The sequence below is a fragment of the Venturia canescens genome, chromosome 10 (genome assembly GCF_019457755.1).
Source record: "Venturia canescens isolate UGA chromosome 10, ASM1945775v1, whole genome shotgun sequence".
Lineage (NCBI taxonomy): Eukaryota > Metazoa > Arthropoda > Insecta > Hymenoptera > Ichneumonidae > Venturia > Venturia canescens.
The window spans coordinates 3,323,038-3,346,145 of NC_057430.1; the positions used below are offsets into that span (position 1 = coordinate 3,323,038).

The 23,108-nt window shown below is 32.5% G+C and overlaps 1 protein-coding gene across 4 annotated transcripts in view; it reads left to right on the top strand.

Moving 5' to 3' along the window:
• The window catches only part of LOC122417385 (43 kDa receptor-associated protein of the synapse homolog), a 429,136-nt gene that overhangs the window by 12,363 nt on the left and 393,665 nt on the right, over positions 1–23,108 (top strand). For all 4 annotated transcript variants that reach the window (XM_043430858.1, XM_043430859.1, XM_043430860.1 and 1 more), the window contains one exon: positions 3,368–3,878. In XM_043430858.1, coding sequence (XP_043286793.1) covers positions 3,841–3,878 — 38 coding nt within the window. In that variant the 5' untranslated portion in view covers positions 3,368–3,840. The remainder of the gene's footprint in view (positions 1–3,367; positions 3,879–23,108) is intronic.

Below are 23,108 nucleotides of genomic sequence, written 5' to 3' on the forward strand. Positions count from 1 at the left end.
CTCATTTTTTTTACATCCTATTATTGATTTAAAAACAGTGTCCGGTCCGAATAACCTCGCTTAAAATAACCTTGCATAATAACTAACGAACAAAATAATCATGAACAAAAAAAAACCGATGCACTATATAATCCATGAACAGAAAAACCACGAGAATAATAATCATCATTTAAAATGACCTTTAAGTTTGTAATCCCTGGAATATGGAGAATAATAGAAATATTGATTACCGATAAATATAAAACTCTGTGCGGAATTTTCATTACTAGACTCGAAATTCCTGATTATAAATTTGATGTTTACTGTTTCTAACATGTTTAACTTCTCAAGATGTCTCGAGAACATCCATCCTGCAATTTTTTATCCTTCGTGTATGTATATGTATAAGGGTGATGCAAAAAAAATCGATATTTTTTTTTCTCGGAGCTCTTATGGGAATCGTTAGTAGAAGTAAAAAAAAAGTAATTTTCCCAAAATTTCATATTGAAAAAATGTTTTAGATAGTACTTAAGGCCCTTTTCGATATTTTCATGTTTTTTTCTCAAAAATCGCGAAGCAAAAATTTTTTTTCTGCTCTCATAGCAGAAAGTGTTAGTTCTTCATGGAATCATAAAATTGATAAAATTTTGTCACTCTCAAAAAAATCTTAATGCTACCTCACATAGTTTATTTCTTTTATTTCTGTATATTTAGCTATAAATTATGAGATTAAAAAACGTGTGTCTACAAATGGCAGTATTGTCGTCCTTCTAAAGGAAAAGGTGAATGTACTTTGCAAAAACATAATTTTTCAAAATTATATGTTATAACAATGATTTTTGCGTTTTCTCAAGTGATTGATTTCAATTTTCCAGTATTTTTCATAGAGATATACATTTTTATGCATGAAAAATTGCTACAGCATCATACGTAAATAACAACGTGCCAAATAAAGCTATGTTTTGCTTAAGGAGGTTGAAGCGTATCTTATGTTAAAATTATTTTCCAACTTTGCAAATTAAAACTTTTTAAACAGAAAGCTTAAGACAGTGTTAAGCTTCTGACGGGATATGCCGATGATTCACCGTCGTGAAATTGAGATATTTATTGTTGAAGTTAGCAATCTTTTGAAAGCTTCCATAAGAGCCCATGTTTAACCTTGTCATTTTCAACAATGAATATCTCGATTACCAGGCGGTGAAACCTCTTCAAATTTTTCAGACATAATTAAGCGCTGTTCAAGAAGATTCACGTAAATTTTCAATTCATTAATTTGGAATAATAAAATCTAATGTATTTTTCGTATGATGTCCTATATATATCGCTTCAACTTCCTTAATTCAAATTCTTTATTTCAAAGTTTGATATATCACCACAGAAAATGTTAAAATTTGGGAATTTTCTAGTTTTCTCATGCGTTATAAACATCAGTAAAATATTCGACCGAATTGTGTTAGAAAAAAATGGAGACTAATGTATGCAAAATCGCAAATATTCTTCATCAAACTTCCAAAATCAGTCTCGTAATTTTTGCGGATTTAAAAACAAATTACATTAACAAGATAGAAATGGGTATTTCGTACAAAGTTGCTTTCTTGTACGAACTCAAATAGTTTTTGATTGTGAACAAACAGTTAGGAACTAAAAATTTTTGCGATTTTGCATTCATACATACCCACATTTATTTTCCATCAGAATTCATCGAAATATTTTACTAATTTTTATAACAAATGGAAAATCTAGAAAAATCCCAAATTATAACGTCTTCTGCGGTGAAATACCAGACTTTAAAATAAAGAAATTCAATTCGACAACATTTTGAAAAAATATTTTTGCAAGATACTTTCACCCCTTCTTTTGGACGGACGACAAGAATAGGTATTTGTAGCCACATGTTTTTTAATCACATAAATTATAGCTAAACATACAGAAAATATAAAATAAATTATGCGAGATAGCCTCTTAATTTTTTTGGAGAGTGAAAAAATTTTATTAGATTTATAATTCCATGGAGCACTAACACTTTCTGCTATGAGAGCAGAAAAAAAATTTTGCTTCGCGATTTTTGAGAAAAAACAAAAAAATATCGAAAAGTGGCTTGAGCACTATCTAAATTTTTTTTTAATCTGAAATTTTGAGAAAATGAATATTTTTTTTATGTATTAACAATTTCCGTTGGAGCTCCAAGAAAAAAAATATCTATTTTTTTTGCATCACCCTAATACGTATATTTGTATATATATTTTAGTAGGTTCGTATACATGTATTTTTATTTGTTAGTTTGTTTGGAATCGTGTTGGGATACCCAGAGTGACAAAAGTTTCAAATGATCGTTTCTTATCGTGGCGACTTCAAAGTTCTTGAAAAACTCTGATCAATTTATCAACAAAATTCATCATTTCCAAGTTAAGACAATTGAGGTACTTGAGGTTCTACTGAACCTGAAAAATTGATGAAAAAAATCTAAAAATATTCCACCGGCCGATACAAGCGCAGATGCAACTTTTTTCACTTTAGAAGTATTCTGTGAAATGTAATAGTTGTCGCTGTCCACGACAATTTTTAAAGTTTGTCTTTTTTTGCTAAAAACAAGATAATTGTGCAAAAAACATCGTATTTAACTTTTTCGAAAACAAAATGAAAGCTGAGACTTGTGCCTTTAAAAATTTGTTCGCAGATTTCAGGACAACAAATTCTATCGCAACACGCTGTCCAGTTGAAAACGAAAAAAATAAAGCCAAAAAATGAACATTTTAAAAATGACGTCGTATCCGTAAAAAGTCGTTGAGATTTTTAAAAAACCAAAATGAAGCTGAATGTCTCTCCTTTGAAATGAGTTTTATTACATCCAAATATCTAGACTATTGGCGTTGTGGCACGAAAAAGAGAGCGGGAACTTTTTTGAACTTTTGGTCGGAAACTCTTGACCGGTAGTGCATTGAAAAAAAAGAACACCCTTTTGGAAATTCTATTTCTAACTTCGATTTTTTAACTTTCAAAACTTTGCCAATTAATCATTTATTGAAAATTATTTGCAAAGTATATGTTTTTTTATAGCCACAAATACCCTGTTCAAATGGATCCAAACTTATTTTTGTCACCAAAATACTTTTCGAGATATTGAAAAACAATCATGAAACATTTAAAAAATTGTAAAGTTCGAAATTTTGCATGACCTTTGAAAACAATTATTTGCTTTCGATAGGACTTTGTTTGATAATGAAAGAAAACTTCTAACAAAAAATCAACTAATTCAGAATGGGTTGGTTCCAACCATTGGTCGATTTGCCATGGAATTACCCAGGAACAAATTGCTTAATTCCAGTTGTTATTGTGATCGAGAAAAATAGGTTTCATTGAATAAAAAGTTTTCTGACTAACGATACAGGTCTATCGTCGAAAATTCGTATTTACCCTGGAAGAATAGCTGTAAAAGTAAAAAAAAAATAAACAATCAAGACTGACTCTCATTCAAAATAAAGCAAAGAAAATAAGCCATGAAATTCTAATCGTTACGCCCTTCGTGTCGTAAATCTTAAATTAGAATAACAGATACACGAGAGTGGATAACGGTGAAAGCGTAGATTTGTTATGTACTGCTTAAGCGTGGTATGCAAGTGCGGAGGTGTAGGTGGTCGAAATAATGGTGCATCTGGATTCGGAGAAAGATGAGATTGGCGTTGGAGGCCCGAAGACGGAGACGACGAGGAGGCGAACCGCGAAGCAAAGAAAGAGGAACGACGCGAAAGACGTGGAATCAGTAGCACTCAAGATTACTACGATAGCGAAGATCCTAACGGGGATCATCATCAACGAGCCAGCGCCGAGAGAAATAAAGACCGCGACAGAAGAGCGTCAGCCATGTCATGGGAGTCTATGGCATCCAGAGACTACCTCAGGCAAGTATAAATGCTATCTCTACTCTTGTAATATATGTGGAGATTAGATGTAATTATTTAATAGTTTTCTCAATTGCGGGAAATAGTATGAATGGGTAAAAAAATCTAAAACTTTATCAAATATTAGATTACGACGTGAAAGTCATTCGTACAAATTTTTGAGATCCGAGGTGGGTTGCAACGCTAAATAACTGATATTTATTTTTTATCTCGACAAGCCAAGTTAACACGGTCTGAAAAATCATAGAGTGGTTGTACATTTCCCTCATATCTCTGTTATTGATGGGTAGATTGGAAAAAAATTTTGCAGTAAAAAGATGAAATACTTTCAATCATTTATCTGGCTTGAAATTTGTCGAAAGAGTAATAAATAAAATAAGGGGTGACACTGGCTTCTTTTCGCACTGTCACTAAGGATGTTACAACGTCGCAGTTCGAGGTTATATGTGCGTGTAATTTAAAATTTCAATATATGTTACAACAATATATGTACAGTACAGGCAGGCAAATACATTGCAAAACTTTTTTGACACTTGTGTTAGGAAAAGTCGCTTTTTGGTTACGAATGATTGAGCATAAAGAGGCAGTTTTCGTAACTTTTATGATTGTAAACGGAAAGTTCTTTTTTGTTTACAGACTTTTCTTTTCTCCTACAACAGTTAACTTTATAGTTACGCTTTGAGGTTTGTTTCTCCGTAACCGTTTGAAAGTATCGTATTGGTTACGTGTTGGCCAATTCAATGTTGTTATTTTCCTCAATACTTATCTAGCTAAAAACATCGATTATTTCTATGTTTTATATCAATAGATATGTATTTTGTATATCTTTATTGATATAAATAGAAAAAAAGGCACCGTGTAAAGGTGCTTTTTCAATGATGTATGGACAGATCCATTACTTTTCGACCGCAGCCTGAGCGCTTGGATCAGCGATTTGGTTGCTGATTTTGTCCAAAAAGTAGGTTATAAAACAAGACCTTCTTCCAAATTTGAAGTCCATTCATGAAATTTTGACCGCTGTATAGTTTTTTGAAATTCTTAAAAAGTCTGCTGCACGCAGCAAACATTCAAAAATTCATATTTCCCAACAAAAAAACCGAAATGTCACAATGGATTCGGAAACTAGAAAGTATTTTGAGATAAAATTATGAAGGGAATCATTTTCCGTCAACGCGAAATAGGTCTCGGTCTGAGAGGGTTAAAGACTCGTATGAAGCGGCATTTTTCTTCTTGAATCTTCTACTTTTGAGAAAAAAAGTTTTTTACTTCAAAGGAAGATCCGGTTGAATTAGCACCCTTTTCTTAAATCACTATTTTTACAAAATTTTCTGCATTTTTCAAACGCGGCCGTAGCGATAATTTTTCACGTCAACGGCTTTAATACGATTTTAATTTTTCATTCAAATATATTATAACTATAACTGCATACACGAATATTTATATATTACCACGTTCCTTTTTGTACAGTCTCTCAAACCTACTTGATTTCTGAAAAAACGCTGTTTTCAAACAGCTGGGAATTTTTTCTACCTTAATGGAATGGCTTGAAATTTCCAGAGAATGTACCTCATTCTATACCCAAACAACACTGGGAATTTTTACAATGGATTTTAGCTGATTAGTGAGCTGTGGATTTTTGAAATGTTCCAGTTTCCCGTATTTTTTTTACGTTTAAGGCATTATCAATGACTTTTTTAATTACACATAATAAATTTACTCTAATTTTGTATCAAGTTAAAATAGAACCATAAAAAAACACGCCGTGAAAGTGAATACTTGTATGCATTTTGCTCACGCGATAAATTGAAAAATTCCCAGCTGTTTGAAAAGAGCATTTTTTCAAAAATCAAGTAGCTGTATATAGTATACCTAGATGAAAAATTGAAGCCGTGTTAAAGTCGTCTACGTGAAAAATTATCGTTACAGCTGCACTTGAAAAATGCGGAAAATTTCTTGATAATAGTGATTTAAGAAAAGGGTGCTAATTCAATCGGATATACGTTTGGAGTGAGAAACTTTTTTTTTTTTAAGTAGAACGTTCAAGAAGAAAAATTCTGTTTCATACCAGCTCTGTGAAGTTTCATGCAACTTCACAGAGTTTGCATGAAATTTACATCACGCTGTTTTGCAAAAATCGCCATCTTGGAAAAACTGAGTGAGAAAGAAGAGTTCATAGCCAGTGTTTTGGAAAGGTCAAACATTGAGAACATCTTTACTGGCAATAACGTGGTTATTTAAGTGCAGCAACAATAACAAAAATCGATTTGAAGGGAAAGAAAACGTCAAAAAGATTTGACTTTTCAATTCAAAATGCAAAAATAAAATAAAAAAATAAAGATTTCGAGTTAATTTTACAAAATAAATTCCAGATTCTGAAAGAGCACCCTCAAAAACCTCCCATACCAGATTTTGAAGAATTTTTCTTTTGTTCCTCAGTTAAGGAGGGTGGCTACACTCGTCAAAATGACAAAAAATTGATCACATTTGGTGATGTTCTTCAACATCAAGTGCGAAGACACCATTTTTTTTCAAAATTTTCTTCTGCTTAGTTATCGAGTAATTAGGCATTAAAACAGATTTCTTATGCCCGGAATGTATACCTATATATATGGAAACGCTATGCTTATACACTTGAACTTTAGTAATCTCGATAACTGTACAAAAGAAAAATTTTTAAAAACTTGTATTGTCAAATTTGGCCCTAAAGAACATTTGTTCAACAAATTTTATTAAATTCTTATAATTTTGAAATTTTTTATGTATTTAACATGATTTAGCATGGCAACATTGTATCGTCGGTAGCCACCCTCCTTACAACTGGGTACTTGAAATTGAGTGTCCATAATTGTCGTTTTGCGCATTAATTGATTAGTATGGCGATGCTATACAACATTTTGGGGGTAGGAGTTTTAGAAATTTTTTTCGTGTAGCAGCATGCTTGTAGAGTAATTTTTAAAAATTTTAAGATTTTCCAAACGTTTTGAGGCCCATAGTAAAATTGTGACCTCAATCACAGAAAAACTCTATGTATTTCAAATGGAAAAATTCAACCCCCGTGGTCGAGAGTTAGGCATTGTTTTAAAAACCTGAAAAAATTACAGCATTACTTTTTATGCATTTCGAACCGATTTAGGAGGCGGAAAGGGTAAAATAAATTTTGACCCCAAATCACGACCACCCTAATATATATCAATAGATATGTATTTTGTAAATCTATATTCATATAACTTAACTGGAATAAGAGTGGCGTGTAAACTTAGTCATTATGTAATCATCATTCATCGCGCTATCAAGAGGAAAAAGAGTTAGTGAAAAATGTTTTTGTTTTTTTGTACCGCTTGAAATACTAAAGAAAAAAAATGTAAGATGAAAATAAATAATCATTTCTCATATATGTGTTTCCAATATTTGAATGTAAACCCCGTGTATCTTATTCAATTTTTTCCCGAAGATGACTTTTCCACACATTAATGTTAAAAATAATGTACGTTACACGTGTAAAAAAGAGGGAATATTAACTCATGTGTTAATATTTTTAGTGACAGTTGTAGGTCTCCCTCCGTCTCGTGCTACGCGAGACGAGTTAAGACGATAACTCGCTTCGCCTTCGGCTCGGCTCGTACTCCCTCAATTTGACTCGCTTCGTCTGTCACTCGGCTACGCTTGACCCACGAATGTCGCTAAAAACATTACCCTACTCGTATTAATATTTCCCCCTTTTCACACTTGTAACATAATATACTATTTTTTCTAAGAGTATATGAATCAGTATGACTATCAATATAATACATTTATAAACAAATTTCATATGATACGTACTGTCGCATGTTGAACTACTACTTAGGTCAAACGATGATCTAATACATTTATGTAATGTGATGGTAATTAAGAACAGCGTTTCGCGTCAAATCGGACGGTTTGGAAAAAAATGATTTTCAATTTCTTTAATTTTTGTATATATCTTAGTATCTCTCAAAAGACCATTTCTGTTAAATTATGCAATTTTTTTAGTTTTTCTTTAAAGAATATCAAATTTTTTGAAAAATCTTTCTTGATTGGTCATTTGTTTATAACGTTCCTGATAATAGTCTGAATCAATACAAACAATACATAGAGAAAACCGAAGTGTTTTTGATTAAGATTTTTAAGTTTGAAATAATGAATACTGTTCTTGAAAATGAGTGTGTCTTCCGATTAAAAAAAAAAAAGTTTACTATTTTAAATTACTATTTTTTTAACAACTTTCGAGAGCAGTCCCATTCGTAGACCCTCCACATCAACTTTGGTTTCGATTTTCGAAGATCTGAAAAAAAAAAACAAAATCTGTAATCACTATAAGTACCGATTTTTTGAACCGTATGATTTGGTGTGGAACGCCCCATAAATAAACGAAAAAATACGAAGCCTTCATTCGAACAGAGTTCTATGGAATACCAAAATGATTGCGAAAAATGTAATTATAATGTCTGCTTAAATCCATGCTCACAGAGTATAGAGATTTTAGTTTAATTGAATATCTATTGCGTAGGGTGACGCGTAAGCGTCCTAGGACGGCCCGTTCTCGTACTTAAGATGTTCTTGTTTAACAGTATATTTTAAAGTGAGTCCATTTGAAACATTGACATGACCAACTTATCACCGATATAAGCTAAATGGATAGCTGTATTAGCGAGTCCTAGCTCGATAAAAAATACTTGAAAAAAAATACACCAGAAAAAATTCGAATGTACTCAACGGGTTAGTACAAAACACTATTGACTTGACAAGTGCTTGGGATAGGAGACAAAAAAACTGTAAATGTATTGGTATTGAGCCTATTGAAATTCTTTCGAATTCAACGGGCAGAAAAATATCTAAAGGATTTTCTATCTAATGACAAATAATTTGACTCCTTTCGTAAATTTGCCGATACTGAAATAAAGCATTTAAAAAAAAAAAACATAAAAAATGCGCGAGCGTAACATGTTAAATTGGAAAACATATTCAAAAAAACAAAACGCAGATCCGAAGCAATTGAAGAAATAGAAAAAAGTAAATAAAAAAAGTGACACCAAAAAAGCATATTGAAAAAAGAGAAAGTAATTCAATTGGTACGAGGAACTCTCTCAAGATTTGATTTTTTTCTTCCTTCGTGGTGTTTGATCATATGGAATGTTTACATGTGATGAATTAAAAAAAAATCTACAAAAAATACTCTCAGACAGAAAAGTTTTCTGTCGTTTTTATTATTAGTATCTGGGTTACATTGACGAAAATATATATTATACAAAATTGTTACAAAAAAAAAAACAGAAAAGAATCATCTAGAAAATCGACTTAAAAAAAGGAATTTAGTTAATAATAAAAAATATTCTACGAGCTACATGAAATTCATAAATATTATCATTTCACCTAATTGATTGTAATTATTATATTTTTCTTTTTTTTTATGTCTTGCCATTTAGTCAAATTTACTGATTATTACTAAAAACATTCTCGTCGCTGTGTTAAAAGTCGCATTGTTGCGAGTTGTAGCGTAGCCATCATAAATGCCGCGTGGCTTAGTACAACCTTCGACTCCAGTCCAACACAGTCTTGGGAACAGGAAAATGTTTTCTTCGCTGGAACCAAACTGTATAAAGTCATGGTTTATCACAAGCCAGCGATATCATCCAGCACTATGTACAGATTGTTCGCACCTTTTAGTCATTATCAAGTACATTCCTGAATCCAAATAAACGGTGTAGCCACATTGTGGATTGTTATTCGAAACAAGTCCAATAATCCTCCATTCATATAAAGAAAAAACTACTAACCTCTAATTAAATAAAATTAAAATAAAAACATAACCTCCAATAAAAAAAATTCTTTGGAGTTACGATTATTTTATTGTTTTATTTTATTCTTTGGAGATTATTTTATTTGTTTTTTTTATGGGGCTTGTCGTAGTGGAGAACCGAGCTAGTAAATGGAGTTTTGCCTATCTTGCTTTTTCTCCTCGGCAAAGGTTTTTTGGAGCTTAAGTTTTAGAGTCGCTTATATGACATAGAGAAATTCTCCGTTATTTTGTCGAAGGGCGAACAATGTTAATATACAAAAATACATTTAGTTGGCGTGATTAGCGAAAGAGATGAAAAATGAGAGATAATTGTGTCGGCTTCTGGTAAACACAGCCGCTTATAGATGAATACAATATATTCCGACGTATACATTTTATTGATATGCCTAGTGGACATACCCTATCACTGGACAAATGAATTTTCTTATTAAGATTCACTCTTGTCTTACCGCATTGCGACTAATACAGAGCAATTATTGTCACCGTAACGAAGTTAACCCTTTTCTTAATTTCTGTTTATTGGGTTGTAAAAAATGAATCAGCGGGAATTCAACATTGCGCGAAGTTTAATGGACTATTTAGCACTATTTAATGGATTTTTTTTTAGCAAACTATAGTGGAAAAATATTAAAGATTACGTTCATCAAAATGGGCGGACATGAGTATTCGATCTCAGGCAATGTCTCTAGATTTTTTTAGTAGAACTCATCGATTACTTTCCGGGTATATAACTTGCTCCGGTAAACCACATTGGAGCCGACGATGCCAATGAAACATTCAGGGCGGTAGAATACCGAGACAAGTGCATTGATAGCTCAATCGTTTCCAGGTCTGAGGCTCTGTGTCCTACATTAGTTACAGGAGAAAAACATTATTTTATGCGTTAAATGTATTTAGTGGAAAATGATCGAATAAAATAGATCGTCAATGGGATAAAAACTCCCTAGAGAAAGTATTATAAAGATTTTTTAAAAAATGTAAAAATAAAAAAAACTTAAGGATGACCCCCTTCAGCAGCCACCATAATTATCATTTAATATCTGTGAATGAATATTTTTAGATAAAAACGATAATCCCGAAGGAACCTTTTTCTGATTCTTTAAGGAGTTTCGGTACAAAAGTCAAAATATTAAGAAATTGATCAAATTTGGTGATAATGTTCTTCAACATCAAGTGCGAAAACACAAATTTTTTCAAAATTTTCTTCCACTTAGTTATCGAGTAATTACGCATTAAAGCAGATTTCTTATGCCCGGAATGTATACCTATATATATATATGGAAACGCTATGCTTATACACGTAAACTTTAGTGATCAATTACTCGATAACTGTGTAGAAGAAAAATCTTAAAAAATTTGTATTTTCAAATTTGGTACTAAAGAATATGTTCACCAAATTTTATAAAATTCTAAACTTTTTGAAATTTTTTATGTTTTTAGCATGGTTTAGCATGGCAACATTGTATCGCCTGTACCGAAACTCCTTAATTTTGTTACCTCGTTTATTTTCAGGCTCTTGATTAATTCTATCTACATTTTCCTTTTTTCAAATATACCATTCCAGAGATTTTCGAAGTGTATGTTGGCTTAAAACAGAAAAAATTCAGAAACGGAGGTCAACAAATGCACATATCCAGATTTTCTTTCCCAGACGCACATTCGTGTTTGATCATTCAACTTATTTTACGGCTGTAACATGCGTTTTTTAATCTTCTTAAGTTAAGAAAGTTCTTTCTCAAACAGCTTTTTTGAAGATGTGTTCAATTTTATCAACTCTCAAGTGGCTATTCAAAAGTATTCCAATTTTTTCTCAACTTGAACAGCTAATTCATCACTTTCATTTATACGACGCATATAACAAGCTTCATTAAAATTTTCAATGATTTATAAATTGAAATACATTGATTTTTAGTGTTTAAAATCGGTTTTAATTGTTTCTCAATGTGGTGTACCTTTATTCCGATCAATTTGCAAATTTCAGGGACAACGCTACATCGGAAAAGGCATTTAAAAAAGATAGTTTCAAAATTAATTATATGGATTGGATAGAATACCCTGTGGGTAATCAAATGAGGATACTTATTTTTGTTTATAATTTAACGAAAGATAGAACAATTTCCTTCATTCAACTCATGATAATAATTTCACGAACAAGGTAATCGCTTGTTTATACGCACATCGGTTATCGAGGCTCAGAGTACTCTCTTGTTCAAACCGTGATATCAGATAACGATCAACCTTTTTCCCCCGCTGCCGTTCACCTGTGGTTGATGAACCCGGCTATTGGCTGACGCCATCTATCTATCGAACATCTTGCTAAAGGGGTATTCACAACTCGAGTGTGGTGCATATGTCGTTTATTCATGTAAATATTTGGGTTTGATGTTATTATCTATGGATGGTTGAATTTTGAGAGAAATTATATGATATTTTCTAAAAAAAATACAGAACAATTCGAAAAAAATTTCACAAATCTTGAAAAAACATTATATTAAACCAAAAACTAATCTGTATCTATTTTTTAAAGTGTCAAAAGAATCAAATAACAAGTAAAAAATAAAAAACCGAAAAATCGATCTTGAAATCATTTTGGAAACCGATGCCTCATTCTTCTTATTTGATTCGAACAGCTAAATCAACTGAAAAAAATTCCATCTAATTTACGTGCGGCATTAAAATTTATTATATTAATTCGAGGCCAAGTATTTTCTAATGAATTGAAAACAGTTACCACTTGACTTACGTGCAGCATTAAAATTTATGATATCAATCGGTGGACAAGTATTTCATGAGTAACTCCAAATTTTGACATTATTAAATTCTTCTAAGAAGCTTTTAAATCCAAAAAATCACATGAAAGCTAGACATATGTTACTCTATGGTGGCAAAGACTTATAAGAAAATCAATTCTTCTCAGACTTTCAGGATCCTCTGGTATTATTCACAAAATTCGACGTCGATTGGATCGATACAAATTATGTTTAAATAAGTGTTAAAAGTACTTGTCCGGCCCATCACTTTCCGTTTAAATTGTTCATCCCAATAATAATCAGTGCTTGTCTAGAACTGATGGATCACAAGTATCCATGCAGTTTGACGGTAATTTTTACTTCTCACTTCTTCCAGCGAACGAATTTGATTCGGCATAACTAACCTATACTATTATTAACAACATTAAACGAATAATAAATCGCATTTGAATAAATTTTTAACTGGATTCTGCCGTACATTTTTGTTTTTTTTATGATTGATTTTCATTTGAACGGAAAGTTATGGGCCGGACAAGTACTTTTAACTCATATTTAAACATAATTTGTATCGATCCAATCGACGTCGAATATTGTGAATAATATCAGAAGCTCCTGAAAGTCTGAAAAGAATCGATTGTCTTATAAGGCTCTGCCACCATAGAGTAAGAAATGACTAGCTTGCATGTGATTTTTTTGGATTTAAAAGCTTCTTAGAACAATTCCATAATGTTGAAGTTTGGAGTTACTCATAAATTACTTGTCCTTCGATGGATATTATAAATTTTAATGCTGCGGGTAACTCAAATGGTAACTTTTTTCAATTCATTAGAAAATACTTGGCCTCGAATTGATATAATAAATTTTAATGCTGCACGTAAATTAGATGGAATTTTTTTCAATTGATTTAGCTGTTCGAATCAAATAAGAAGAATGAGGCATCGGTTTCCAAAATGATTTCAAGCGCGATTTTTCGGTTTTTTATTTTTTACTTGTTATTTGATTCTTTTGACACTTTAAAAAATAGATACAGATTAGTTTTTTTTACAGATAATGTTTTTTCAAGATTTGTGAAAATTTTTTCGAATTGTTCTGTATTTTTTTTTATAAAATCATTTTTTTGACAATTTAAAAAGAAAATATTTTTAAAGTTTTTTTCATGGATGGAATTATCAGCAAACGAGGGACCATCAATGTACTTGTCCCAACCTTTTTTTTCCTAGGGGAAGTTTATGGTTTGATATCACGTCTTTTTTCTCAAAAGTTCCTTATTTATGTTCAGTTGACTATAGGATTTTAGTTTAAATTTCTATGAATTATTTATGATTTTCGTCTTATAACGTTGGTTTTCACGAAAAAAGACCTATTTTTCGTCAAAATTGTACTGGACATATTTCGTCACAGGTCTGTCCTCGGACTTTGGCGATTTTTTCCCTTGTATTCTAATATGTTTTGTCAATTAGGAACCCAAAAGCACGGCCGCAAGCGGGTTGGAGGCCGGGATATGATTTTCGGCATATAGCGTAGGTTTCCACGAAAAAAGACCTATTTTTCGTAAAAATTGAACTGGAAATATTTCGTCACAGGTCTGCTCTTGGACTTTGGCGATTTTTTTCCTTGTACCTTAATATGTTTTGTCAATTAGGAATCAAAGAGCACGATGGAAAGCGGGTTGGAGGCCGAGATATGATTTTCGGCTTATAACGTTGGTTTCTACAAAAAAAGACCTATTTTTCATCCAAATTGTACTGAAAATATATCGTCACAGGTCTCTCCTTGGACTTTGGCGATTTTTTTCCTTGTACTCTAATATGTTTTGTCAATTAGGAACCAAAGAGCACGGTGAAAAGCAGGTTGTAGGTCGTGATATGATTTTCGGCTTATAACGTTGATTTCCACGAAAAAAGACCTAAATTTCGTCAAAATTGTACTGGAAATATTTCGATAGAGGTTTGTTCTTGGACTTTGTTGATTTTTCTCCTTGTCTTCTAATATGTTTTGTCCACTGGAAACTTAAGAGCTTGTAGCAATGCGTGTTGCGGGCTGAGATGTGATTTCCGGCTTATAACGTTAGTGAAAAGAAAGGAGAAGAGAAAAGATAGTTCAAATTCAAGACACAACGAATACAACAGAATTGGCCATTTTTAAATGTCGTTTTTGCATTCTGAATCTAGACATTTTCGTGTCATCCAAAACATGCCCCCGATGAAATATATTTCCAAAGTTTGCAAGTGGCCGCGGAGATCCAATTATCTACAGTTTGATAGTTACAGAAAAAAGGCACCCGGAAACATTTATTATGTCAGAATTCAAAGAAGTAAAAAAAACTGAGCGTACTTGATTCAACAGAGCAACGGAATTCAAAGACGTTTAAGGTACCTGCATTGCTTGTGGAGGAAAACAATTTCATTTCAGGATAATTTAGAAATAAATTAGGAAATTCAGAAATTTAGCATAGAATTTAGAAAAAGGAAAATTAAGATAATTAGTAAAGCTGAAAACTTTTGTGATGAATTTTTGAAATTACATATTGCGGTTGGAGTAAAAAATTGATATGATTGCACACATGCTGCGGCACAAAAATATCAAAGTTTGAAGGTATTCGCTCCATACCGCAGTAATACAAACTTCAATACTATTTGAAAAGAAACACTTTAAAACTTACTAAACAAAGTTCCATTCCATATTACTATAATCAAAGATAGGGAGTGATACTAACACATATGCTTATCCACAGAAATTTCAAAGTTCGCAGGTATCTGCTGCGATTCAATGTATCTGCACAATTAGTTTGGAAGACAGCAATTTCAAATCCATCCATAAATGAGCAACTGAAGACTTTTCTAATGAATTTTTCACATCATATTTATGTTACGGTGAGAGTCAAAAAGTAAAATGAATGGCACAGTATATAAATTTTATAGTTTGCAGATTTTTGCTGTATTTCAGTGATCCAAATATATAGTATTATAGTGAAAGTGTGTTAGAAGTCATGATGTTACATTAAAATGACATAGCGCACATAACATTTAGAAATTCTGTAGGTTTCCATGATGTTGGCAGGCATTATACTCAATCGCATCCAAAACTGAGCAACTGTAGACTTATCGTAATGAATGTTTTCACCAATAATTCCACATTTGCAGTTTGCAGAATAGGAATACTCAACATACACGTTATTTCATAAGTATTGTTGTCAAAATTTGTGTTTGCCTACCGCATTCCGAAGATTTAACTTTTCATATTATCAGCAAAAAAAGCATCCAAAGACTTTTCGGAACAAGTTTGAAAATTTATTACTCGACAGGCCAGGTGGAAAAAGTATAACTACACGTATATCAACACCAGAAACTGTTTTGAGAATCTGATATACAAAATGTGCGAATAATGATCATAGTTGGAAACCACTTGAATCAGGTTACCACAATCTGCATGAAGAAATGGTAGAAAATTATAGGACACATATTAGGCAACCAATTAATAATATGTATCGATCCGCTGCAAACCGATGGAGTCAAAACAAGGATCGGAAAGAGCAGAGCCACACTCAATAGGAAGCAAAATATGGGAATATTCAAAAATAATGATGACACAAAAAATAAATTAAAAAACATTTATTCGATTGGAGTTTCTCACATTATATATACTAACAGTTCCGTGTGTTCTTGTTTTATTAATTATCAACCATAATATTTCAGATCGCAAAAAGAAAATTTGACGTTATAAGTTGACGAACATTTTTTCTTACAACTTTCAGACCTATTTTTCATAAACTGATTTGCCTTATTTATATTATTCACTAAATATGCGAACGTTTGTTGCATATGTCCCGCACTTCGTAACGTCAAACCCCGGCCGGTTCGTTACCACACAGCTATCAAAGGGAACTCGTATATATAACCTACATAATTACACATGATATATAATCACGCAACTGACAATATATTTACACTGAACAATATTCCGCGCACTCTGTGGTTTAATTGAAAGATTATCTCAGTTGACACTTATTTCCAATCGAATGAAATAATGAAATCTTGAAAAGTTTCGTTGACATATGCATCGCGCATTTTTTATATTTTTTATTTGCACACACAGATCACAGTCTACATTTACGCGGCCGCTTTTATACCAGTTTAGTATACCACAAGTTTTCACAAAATAAATATTAACCACTTTTCACTAACCATTTTCATTTATTAATTAGAGTCTGCACACAACAGCACGTTGAGGATCATAACCTCACCTGTCAAAATGACGTTCAGTATGAAAACAAGTCTCGGGTGGATTCGGATGTGCGTATCGATGTATTGATATCATATAACCTATTTACAAATGATATAAATGATAAATTTATTTTCAGTCAAACGAATTAATGAAATCTTAAAAAGTTTCGTCGACATGCACCCCGTATTTTTTTATTTTATTCTTTTTTACACACGACAGATCACAGACTACATTTACGCGACTGCTTTTATACCGGTTTAGTTTAGCATTCCACAGTTTTTAGTACTATGCACTTCGTTAGATGACGAAAGTTTTTTTTATTTATCCCACACGCATTCCATAGTGTCATAACTCCGTTTGTTTATACGATGATCGAAAACTGACACATGGTTTATATATATATATAATATTCACGGAGTCTGAGCGCGGTCGGGGTAAGACTCAAAAGTTAGAAGGCCTAAAATGGCAAACAGGCATTCTGTATAACGCATATATAGATATACAGAAAAACCATAAACTTCCCATAGGGGAAAAAAAGTTGGGACAAGTACATTGATGGTCTCTTGTTTCTGGATGGCATAGAAAAAAGATTTAGAACCAGGAAAAAAATTCTATATAAATAATAAACGAAAAATTGAAAAGTTCAAAAAAATTCAACAAAAATAAAAAACAATCGAAAAAATTCTGTGTGAGAAAAATAAAAAAATTTCAAAAAAATTCATAAATATTGAAGACATTGAAAAATGTACTATCCAAGTTACATGTAGTATAAAAATGTATATCAATTGGAGGCCAAGTTTTTATTGATAATTTGGAATATTTATCCAACAAATTGAAAACTTTAATGAAATTCATGATAATTATTTTCACGAAAAAAGTTAATGAAAAAAAAGTCATAACGGAAGTTACATGCAGTACTAAAATGTATTATATCAATTCGAGGTCAAGTATTTATCAGTTATTCGAAATATAATCTCCGGCGACAAATGAGCGTTGAGAATCCTTGTCGGGCTCACAAAGTTTTATCAAAATTACTAAAAAATTAATGGAAATAAAATCATTAAAAATTCAAATGAAAGTCATTCGTTACTTCAACAAGGTACACACTTTACAGAATCGATTCCCCTCTGACTTTCAGGATCCCCTGGTATTATTCACAACATTCAACTTCGATTGGATCGGTACAAATTATGTTCAAATACGTCTTAAACGTACTTGTCCGGTCCATCACTTTTTATTCAAATCGCTCATTCGAAAACAAATCAGGGCTGTTCTATAATGACAAATATAATAAAATGGATAGAAATAAAAATAATATCTTCAAGTAATTTGAACTTGATTGTTCGCAAGTTCGTATAGCAATATCCACTTCTCATTTTCTTCAGTGAACACATACCATTCGGTAAGAACCAATGAAAATGAGAAATAATCAGGCCCATTACTAGAAATTTTTGCACCTACTCAGCCATGCAATGTTTTTTTTTCTATAGTCACGTACACATTTTGATAAATACCACTAGTCGAGTACGACACGTGGATTCCTGGAATTTGGAGAAAAATGATTTTGTTGTGAATTATGACTCCATATAATATAAATAGATTAATCAACTTCATCTTTCATTTTCGTTTCATTTTGACAAGAGCGATTCGAAGGAAAATTATTTTCTCGGGAATTACTGTTCCTTAATATTAACACATGCATTAACTTCGTTTTTGATTTGTTTTCGAATGAGCAATTTGAATAAAAAGTGATGGGCCGGACAAGTACGTTTAAGACGTATTTGAACATAATTTGTACCGATCCAATCGAAGTTGAATGTTGTGAATAATACCAGGGGATCCTGAAAGTCGGAGGGGAATCGATTCTTTACAGTGTGTATCTTGTTGAAGCAACGAATGACTTTCATGTGAATTTTTAATGATTTTATTTCCATTAATTTTTTAGTAATTTTGATAAAGCGTTGTGAGCCCGACAAGGATTCTCAACGCTCATTTGTCGCCGGAGATTATATTTCGAATAACTGATAAATACTTGACCTCGAATTGATATAATACATTTTAGTACTGCACGTAACTTCCGTTATGTCTTTTTTTTCATTAACTTTTTTCTTGAAAATAATTATCATGAGTTTCAATTAAAGTTTCCGATTTGTTCAATAAATATTCCAAATTATCAATAAAAACTTGGCCTCCAATTGATATCATACATTTTTATACTGCATGTAACTTGGATAGTACATTTTTCAATTTGTTCAATATTTATGAATTTTTTTGAAAAATTTTATTTTTCTTTACAGAATTTTTTTCGATTGTTTTTTATTGTTGAATTTTTTTGAACTTTTCAATTTTTCGTTTATTATTTCTATAGAATTTTTTTCCTGGTTCTGAGTCTTTTTTCTATGTCATCCAGAAACAAGAGACCATCAATGTACTTGTCCCAACCTTTTTTTCCCTAGGGGAAGTTTATGGTTTGATATCACGCCTTTTTTCTCAAAAGTTCCTCATTTATGTTATGACGGTTATAGGATTTTAGTATAAATTTCTATGAATTATTTGCTTAGTATATTTTTATAGATTCCATTCTCATACGAACAATTTTTATGGGATAATCTTTTTCATGAAATTATCAGCAAATAAGGGACCATCAATGTACTTTTCACAACCTTATTTTCCCTGGGTATGATGTTCGGCTTATAAAGTTGGTTTCCACCATAGAAAACCAATTTTTCGTAAAAATTGTAGTGAAAATATTTCGTCACAAGTCTGCCCTTGAACTTTGGCGATTTTTTCTCTTATACTCTAATATGTTATGCCTATTAGGAACTCAACAGCATGGAGGATTCCGGGATGAGGCCCGAGAAATGAATTTCGGTTTATAATGTTGGTTTCCACGTAAAAGACCATATTTTCTTCAAAATTGTACTGAAAATATTTAGGCACTGGTTTGGTCTTGGACTTTGGTGATTTTTCTCCTTGTCTTCTAATATGTTTTGTCTATTGGGAACCCAAGAGCATGAAGAAATGCGCGTTGTGGGCCGTAATATGATTTTCGGCCTATAACGTTGGTTTCCACGAAAAACAACAAATTTCTCGTCAACATTGTACAGACAATATTCCGTCACAGGTCTGTCCATGGACTTGGGCTATTTTTTTTCTTCTACTCTAATATGCTATGCTTATTGGGAACCCAAGAGAATGGTAGAAAGCGGGTTGGGGGCCGAGATATGATTTTCGGCTTATAACGTTGGTTTCCACAAAAAAGGACTTATGTTTCGTCAAAATTGTACTGGAAATATTTCGGCACTGGTTTTTTCTTCCACGTTGGTGATTTTCCCTCTTATCTTCTCATATGTTTTGTGTAATAGGAACCCAAAAGAGTAAAGAAATGCGTCTCGTGGGCTGTAATATGATTTTCGGCTCATAACGTTGGTTTCCGCGACAAAAGATCTATTTTTCGTCAAAATTATACTGGAAATATTTCGTCACCGGTCTGTCCTCGGCCTTTGGCAATTGTTTCCAAGTCTTTGAACGGAGAAAGAACTGACGTAGAGATTTCCTTAATAGAACAGATTTTATTTATCCCTTTTCTTCAGAATTCAAATGAAAGAACACGAAAAATCCAACAGATTTGCCCACTTTAAATGTCGCCTTCGCATTCTGAATCCAGAGATTTCATCTCATCCAAAATGTGCTCCCAATGAAATATATTTCCAAAGTTTGCACGTGGCCGCTGAAGTCCAATTATCCACAGTTTGATAGTTGCTGAAAAAAAGTACCCAAAAACTTCTAACATTTATTATGCCAGAACTCAAAGCAGCAAAAAAACTAAGCGAACTTAATTCAGCGGAGCAACAGAATTCAAATACGTTTAAGGTACCTGCATTGGTTTTGGAGGAAAACCATTTCAGGACAATTCAGAAATCAATTTAGAAATTCAAAAACTCAGAATAGAGTAGAAAAAGGAAAATTGAAGTATTTAGGAAAGCGGCAGACTTTTGTGATGAATTTTCTAGATTACATGATACGGTTGGAGTAAATGATTTGAATGATTAGCACACATGCTGCAACGCAGAAATATCAAAGTTTGGAAGTATTCGCTGTATATCAGTCATATAAACTTCAATACTATTTGAAAAGGAACACTTAAAAGCTTGCCGAACCAAGTTCCATTATATATTACCATAATCAAAGATAAGGGGTGATCCGTCGCATATATACTTATCCACAGAAATTTCAGAGTTCGCAGGTATCTGCTGCGGTTCAATGTATCTGCGCAATAAGCTTCGAAGACAGCAATTTTAAATCTATCCATAAATGAGCAACTGAAGACTTTTATAATCAATTTTTTAATTAGAATAACTACACACTATACCAAGACCAGATTTTTTTTTGAAAATCTGATTTATAAAATGTGCAATTCAAGATCATGGTTAGAAACCTCTTGAATCATGTTACCACAATCATCATGAAGGAGTAGAAAATCATAGGACACATATTAGGGAACGAATTAATAATATGAATCGATCCGCTGCAAACTGATGGGGTGAAAACAAGGATCGGAGAGGGCAGAGCCAAACTGAATATCAAGCAAAATATGGGGATGTTTAAAAATAATGATAACACAAGATATAAATTAGAAAATATTTATTCAATTAAAGTTACTAATATCATTCTAACAGTTGCGTGTATTTTAGTTCTATTTATTCGTATATATAACCTTGACATATAACCACGCCACAGACGATATATTCGCACTGGACGATATTTCTCATACTCTGGTTTAATTGAAGGATTATATCAGTTAACAATTATTTCCAATCGAACGAAATAATGAAATCTTGAAAAGTTTCGTTGACATATGCATCGCGCATTTTTTATATTCTTTTTCACACACACATCACAGACTACATTTACGCGGCCGCTTTGATACCTGTTTAATATATCACAAATAACAACATAAATAGTAATCTGCACTTCTTTAGATGATAAAAATTATTTTTTTATTTATCCCGCACGCACTTCGTAATGTCGAAACTCTATTATTACGGTCAAAAACTGACACATGGTTTGTACCCATATATATATTGTAACGGTACGTTCGTGCTTGTGCACACCGTCACGCCAAGATTCGAGCAATTCGATAATAAAGAAGAGCGGGCATGAAGGAAAAACAAAAGTAAAATGAAATTAGATTGAAATGACAAATGCTTTATTCAATTTTAAATCGTTTTGTACCAAATTACAAAAATAAAGGCTTTTTATTTGAAATCGTGTTTTTAGCTTTATTTTAATTGCATGAAAAATTTTATTTCCGGTATTTTTCTTTGTGACAATTTTCGCAATTATTTAATGTCAAATTTCTAATACTTTTCGCAATGATAACAATAATAATCTCGACAGTGAATTTACGCTCGCACTAATAGTCTCGCTCGTAATAATTAATTTCTGATTTATTTTGCCAATCGCTATTTTAAATTAGGAATTGAACAATTGAGCTATGATTCTTACAGACTCACTTTTTGATTCTATACAAAATACAAGTTTATTTTGACGAGTGAATTATTGTTTTGTCTTCACTCTTAAAGACTCGATACAATCCAATTAAATTGTTTTCAGTGAGTTAATTCGTTTTGATTAATTTCATAAGCTCAATTTGATTTGAAAATGATATTTTGTTTGACTCGCAAAATTCTATTAATCGATGTCTCGTTTGGAGAATAAAGAAACGTGCTTGGTTTTATTAATTTTAATGAATTTAATCTATTAAATCGCCACTCAGAGAACAATGATTTTTGATGGAAAAGAATCCACCCAGAGATCTTGAGACAGAACGAACCCGAACTGTCCCGGCCCCTCTGGCGTGGAAAGGTAGGAGTCCTACCCAAGAATCTTGTGACCGAACGAAATCGAACGGCCACGGCCCTCTTGGATAGAAAAAGGATTGGAAATCTACCAGGAATCTTGAGACAGAACGGAATCGAACTGTCCCGGCCCTCCTGGATAGATCGGAAACTCACCTAGGATTCTTGAGTTCAAACGAAATCGAATGAACCCGGCCCTCCTAGCGTGAGGAGGAAAGGTGTTATTCTGTTTGAATTCTGAGTGGTGATGAGCGATGTTATCTTGCTCTTTGCTCTGAGAGCTATTTAAATGAGCGAAAAAAATTTTTATGTTTCTTTATTCTCTTCAATTAAGGCGAGTGCACGCGGCGAGATCCGGAGGCAAGACTGGCTTTTTGTTTTGGCATGCGAGTCGAGCTCTCAGGGATTCGAGACGTGACTGGCTCTTAGCATGGCGAGATTCGAGACGAGACTAGCTACCGGAGCTTCTGTGCTCGGGTTTTTATACCCTTTCAAACAAAGGAAATAATAATCATAATACTTTTGGACTTTGTCCCTCTCTCTGATTTGCTGCGCGACTTAATCTCAAACCCGGGAC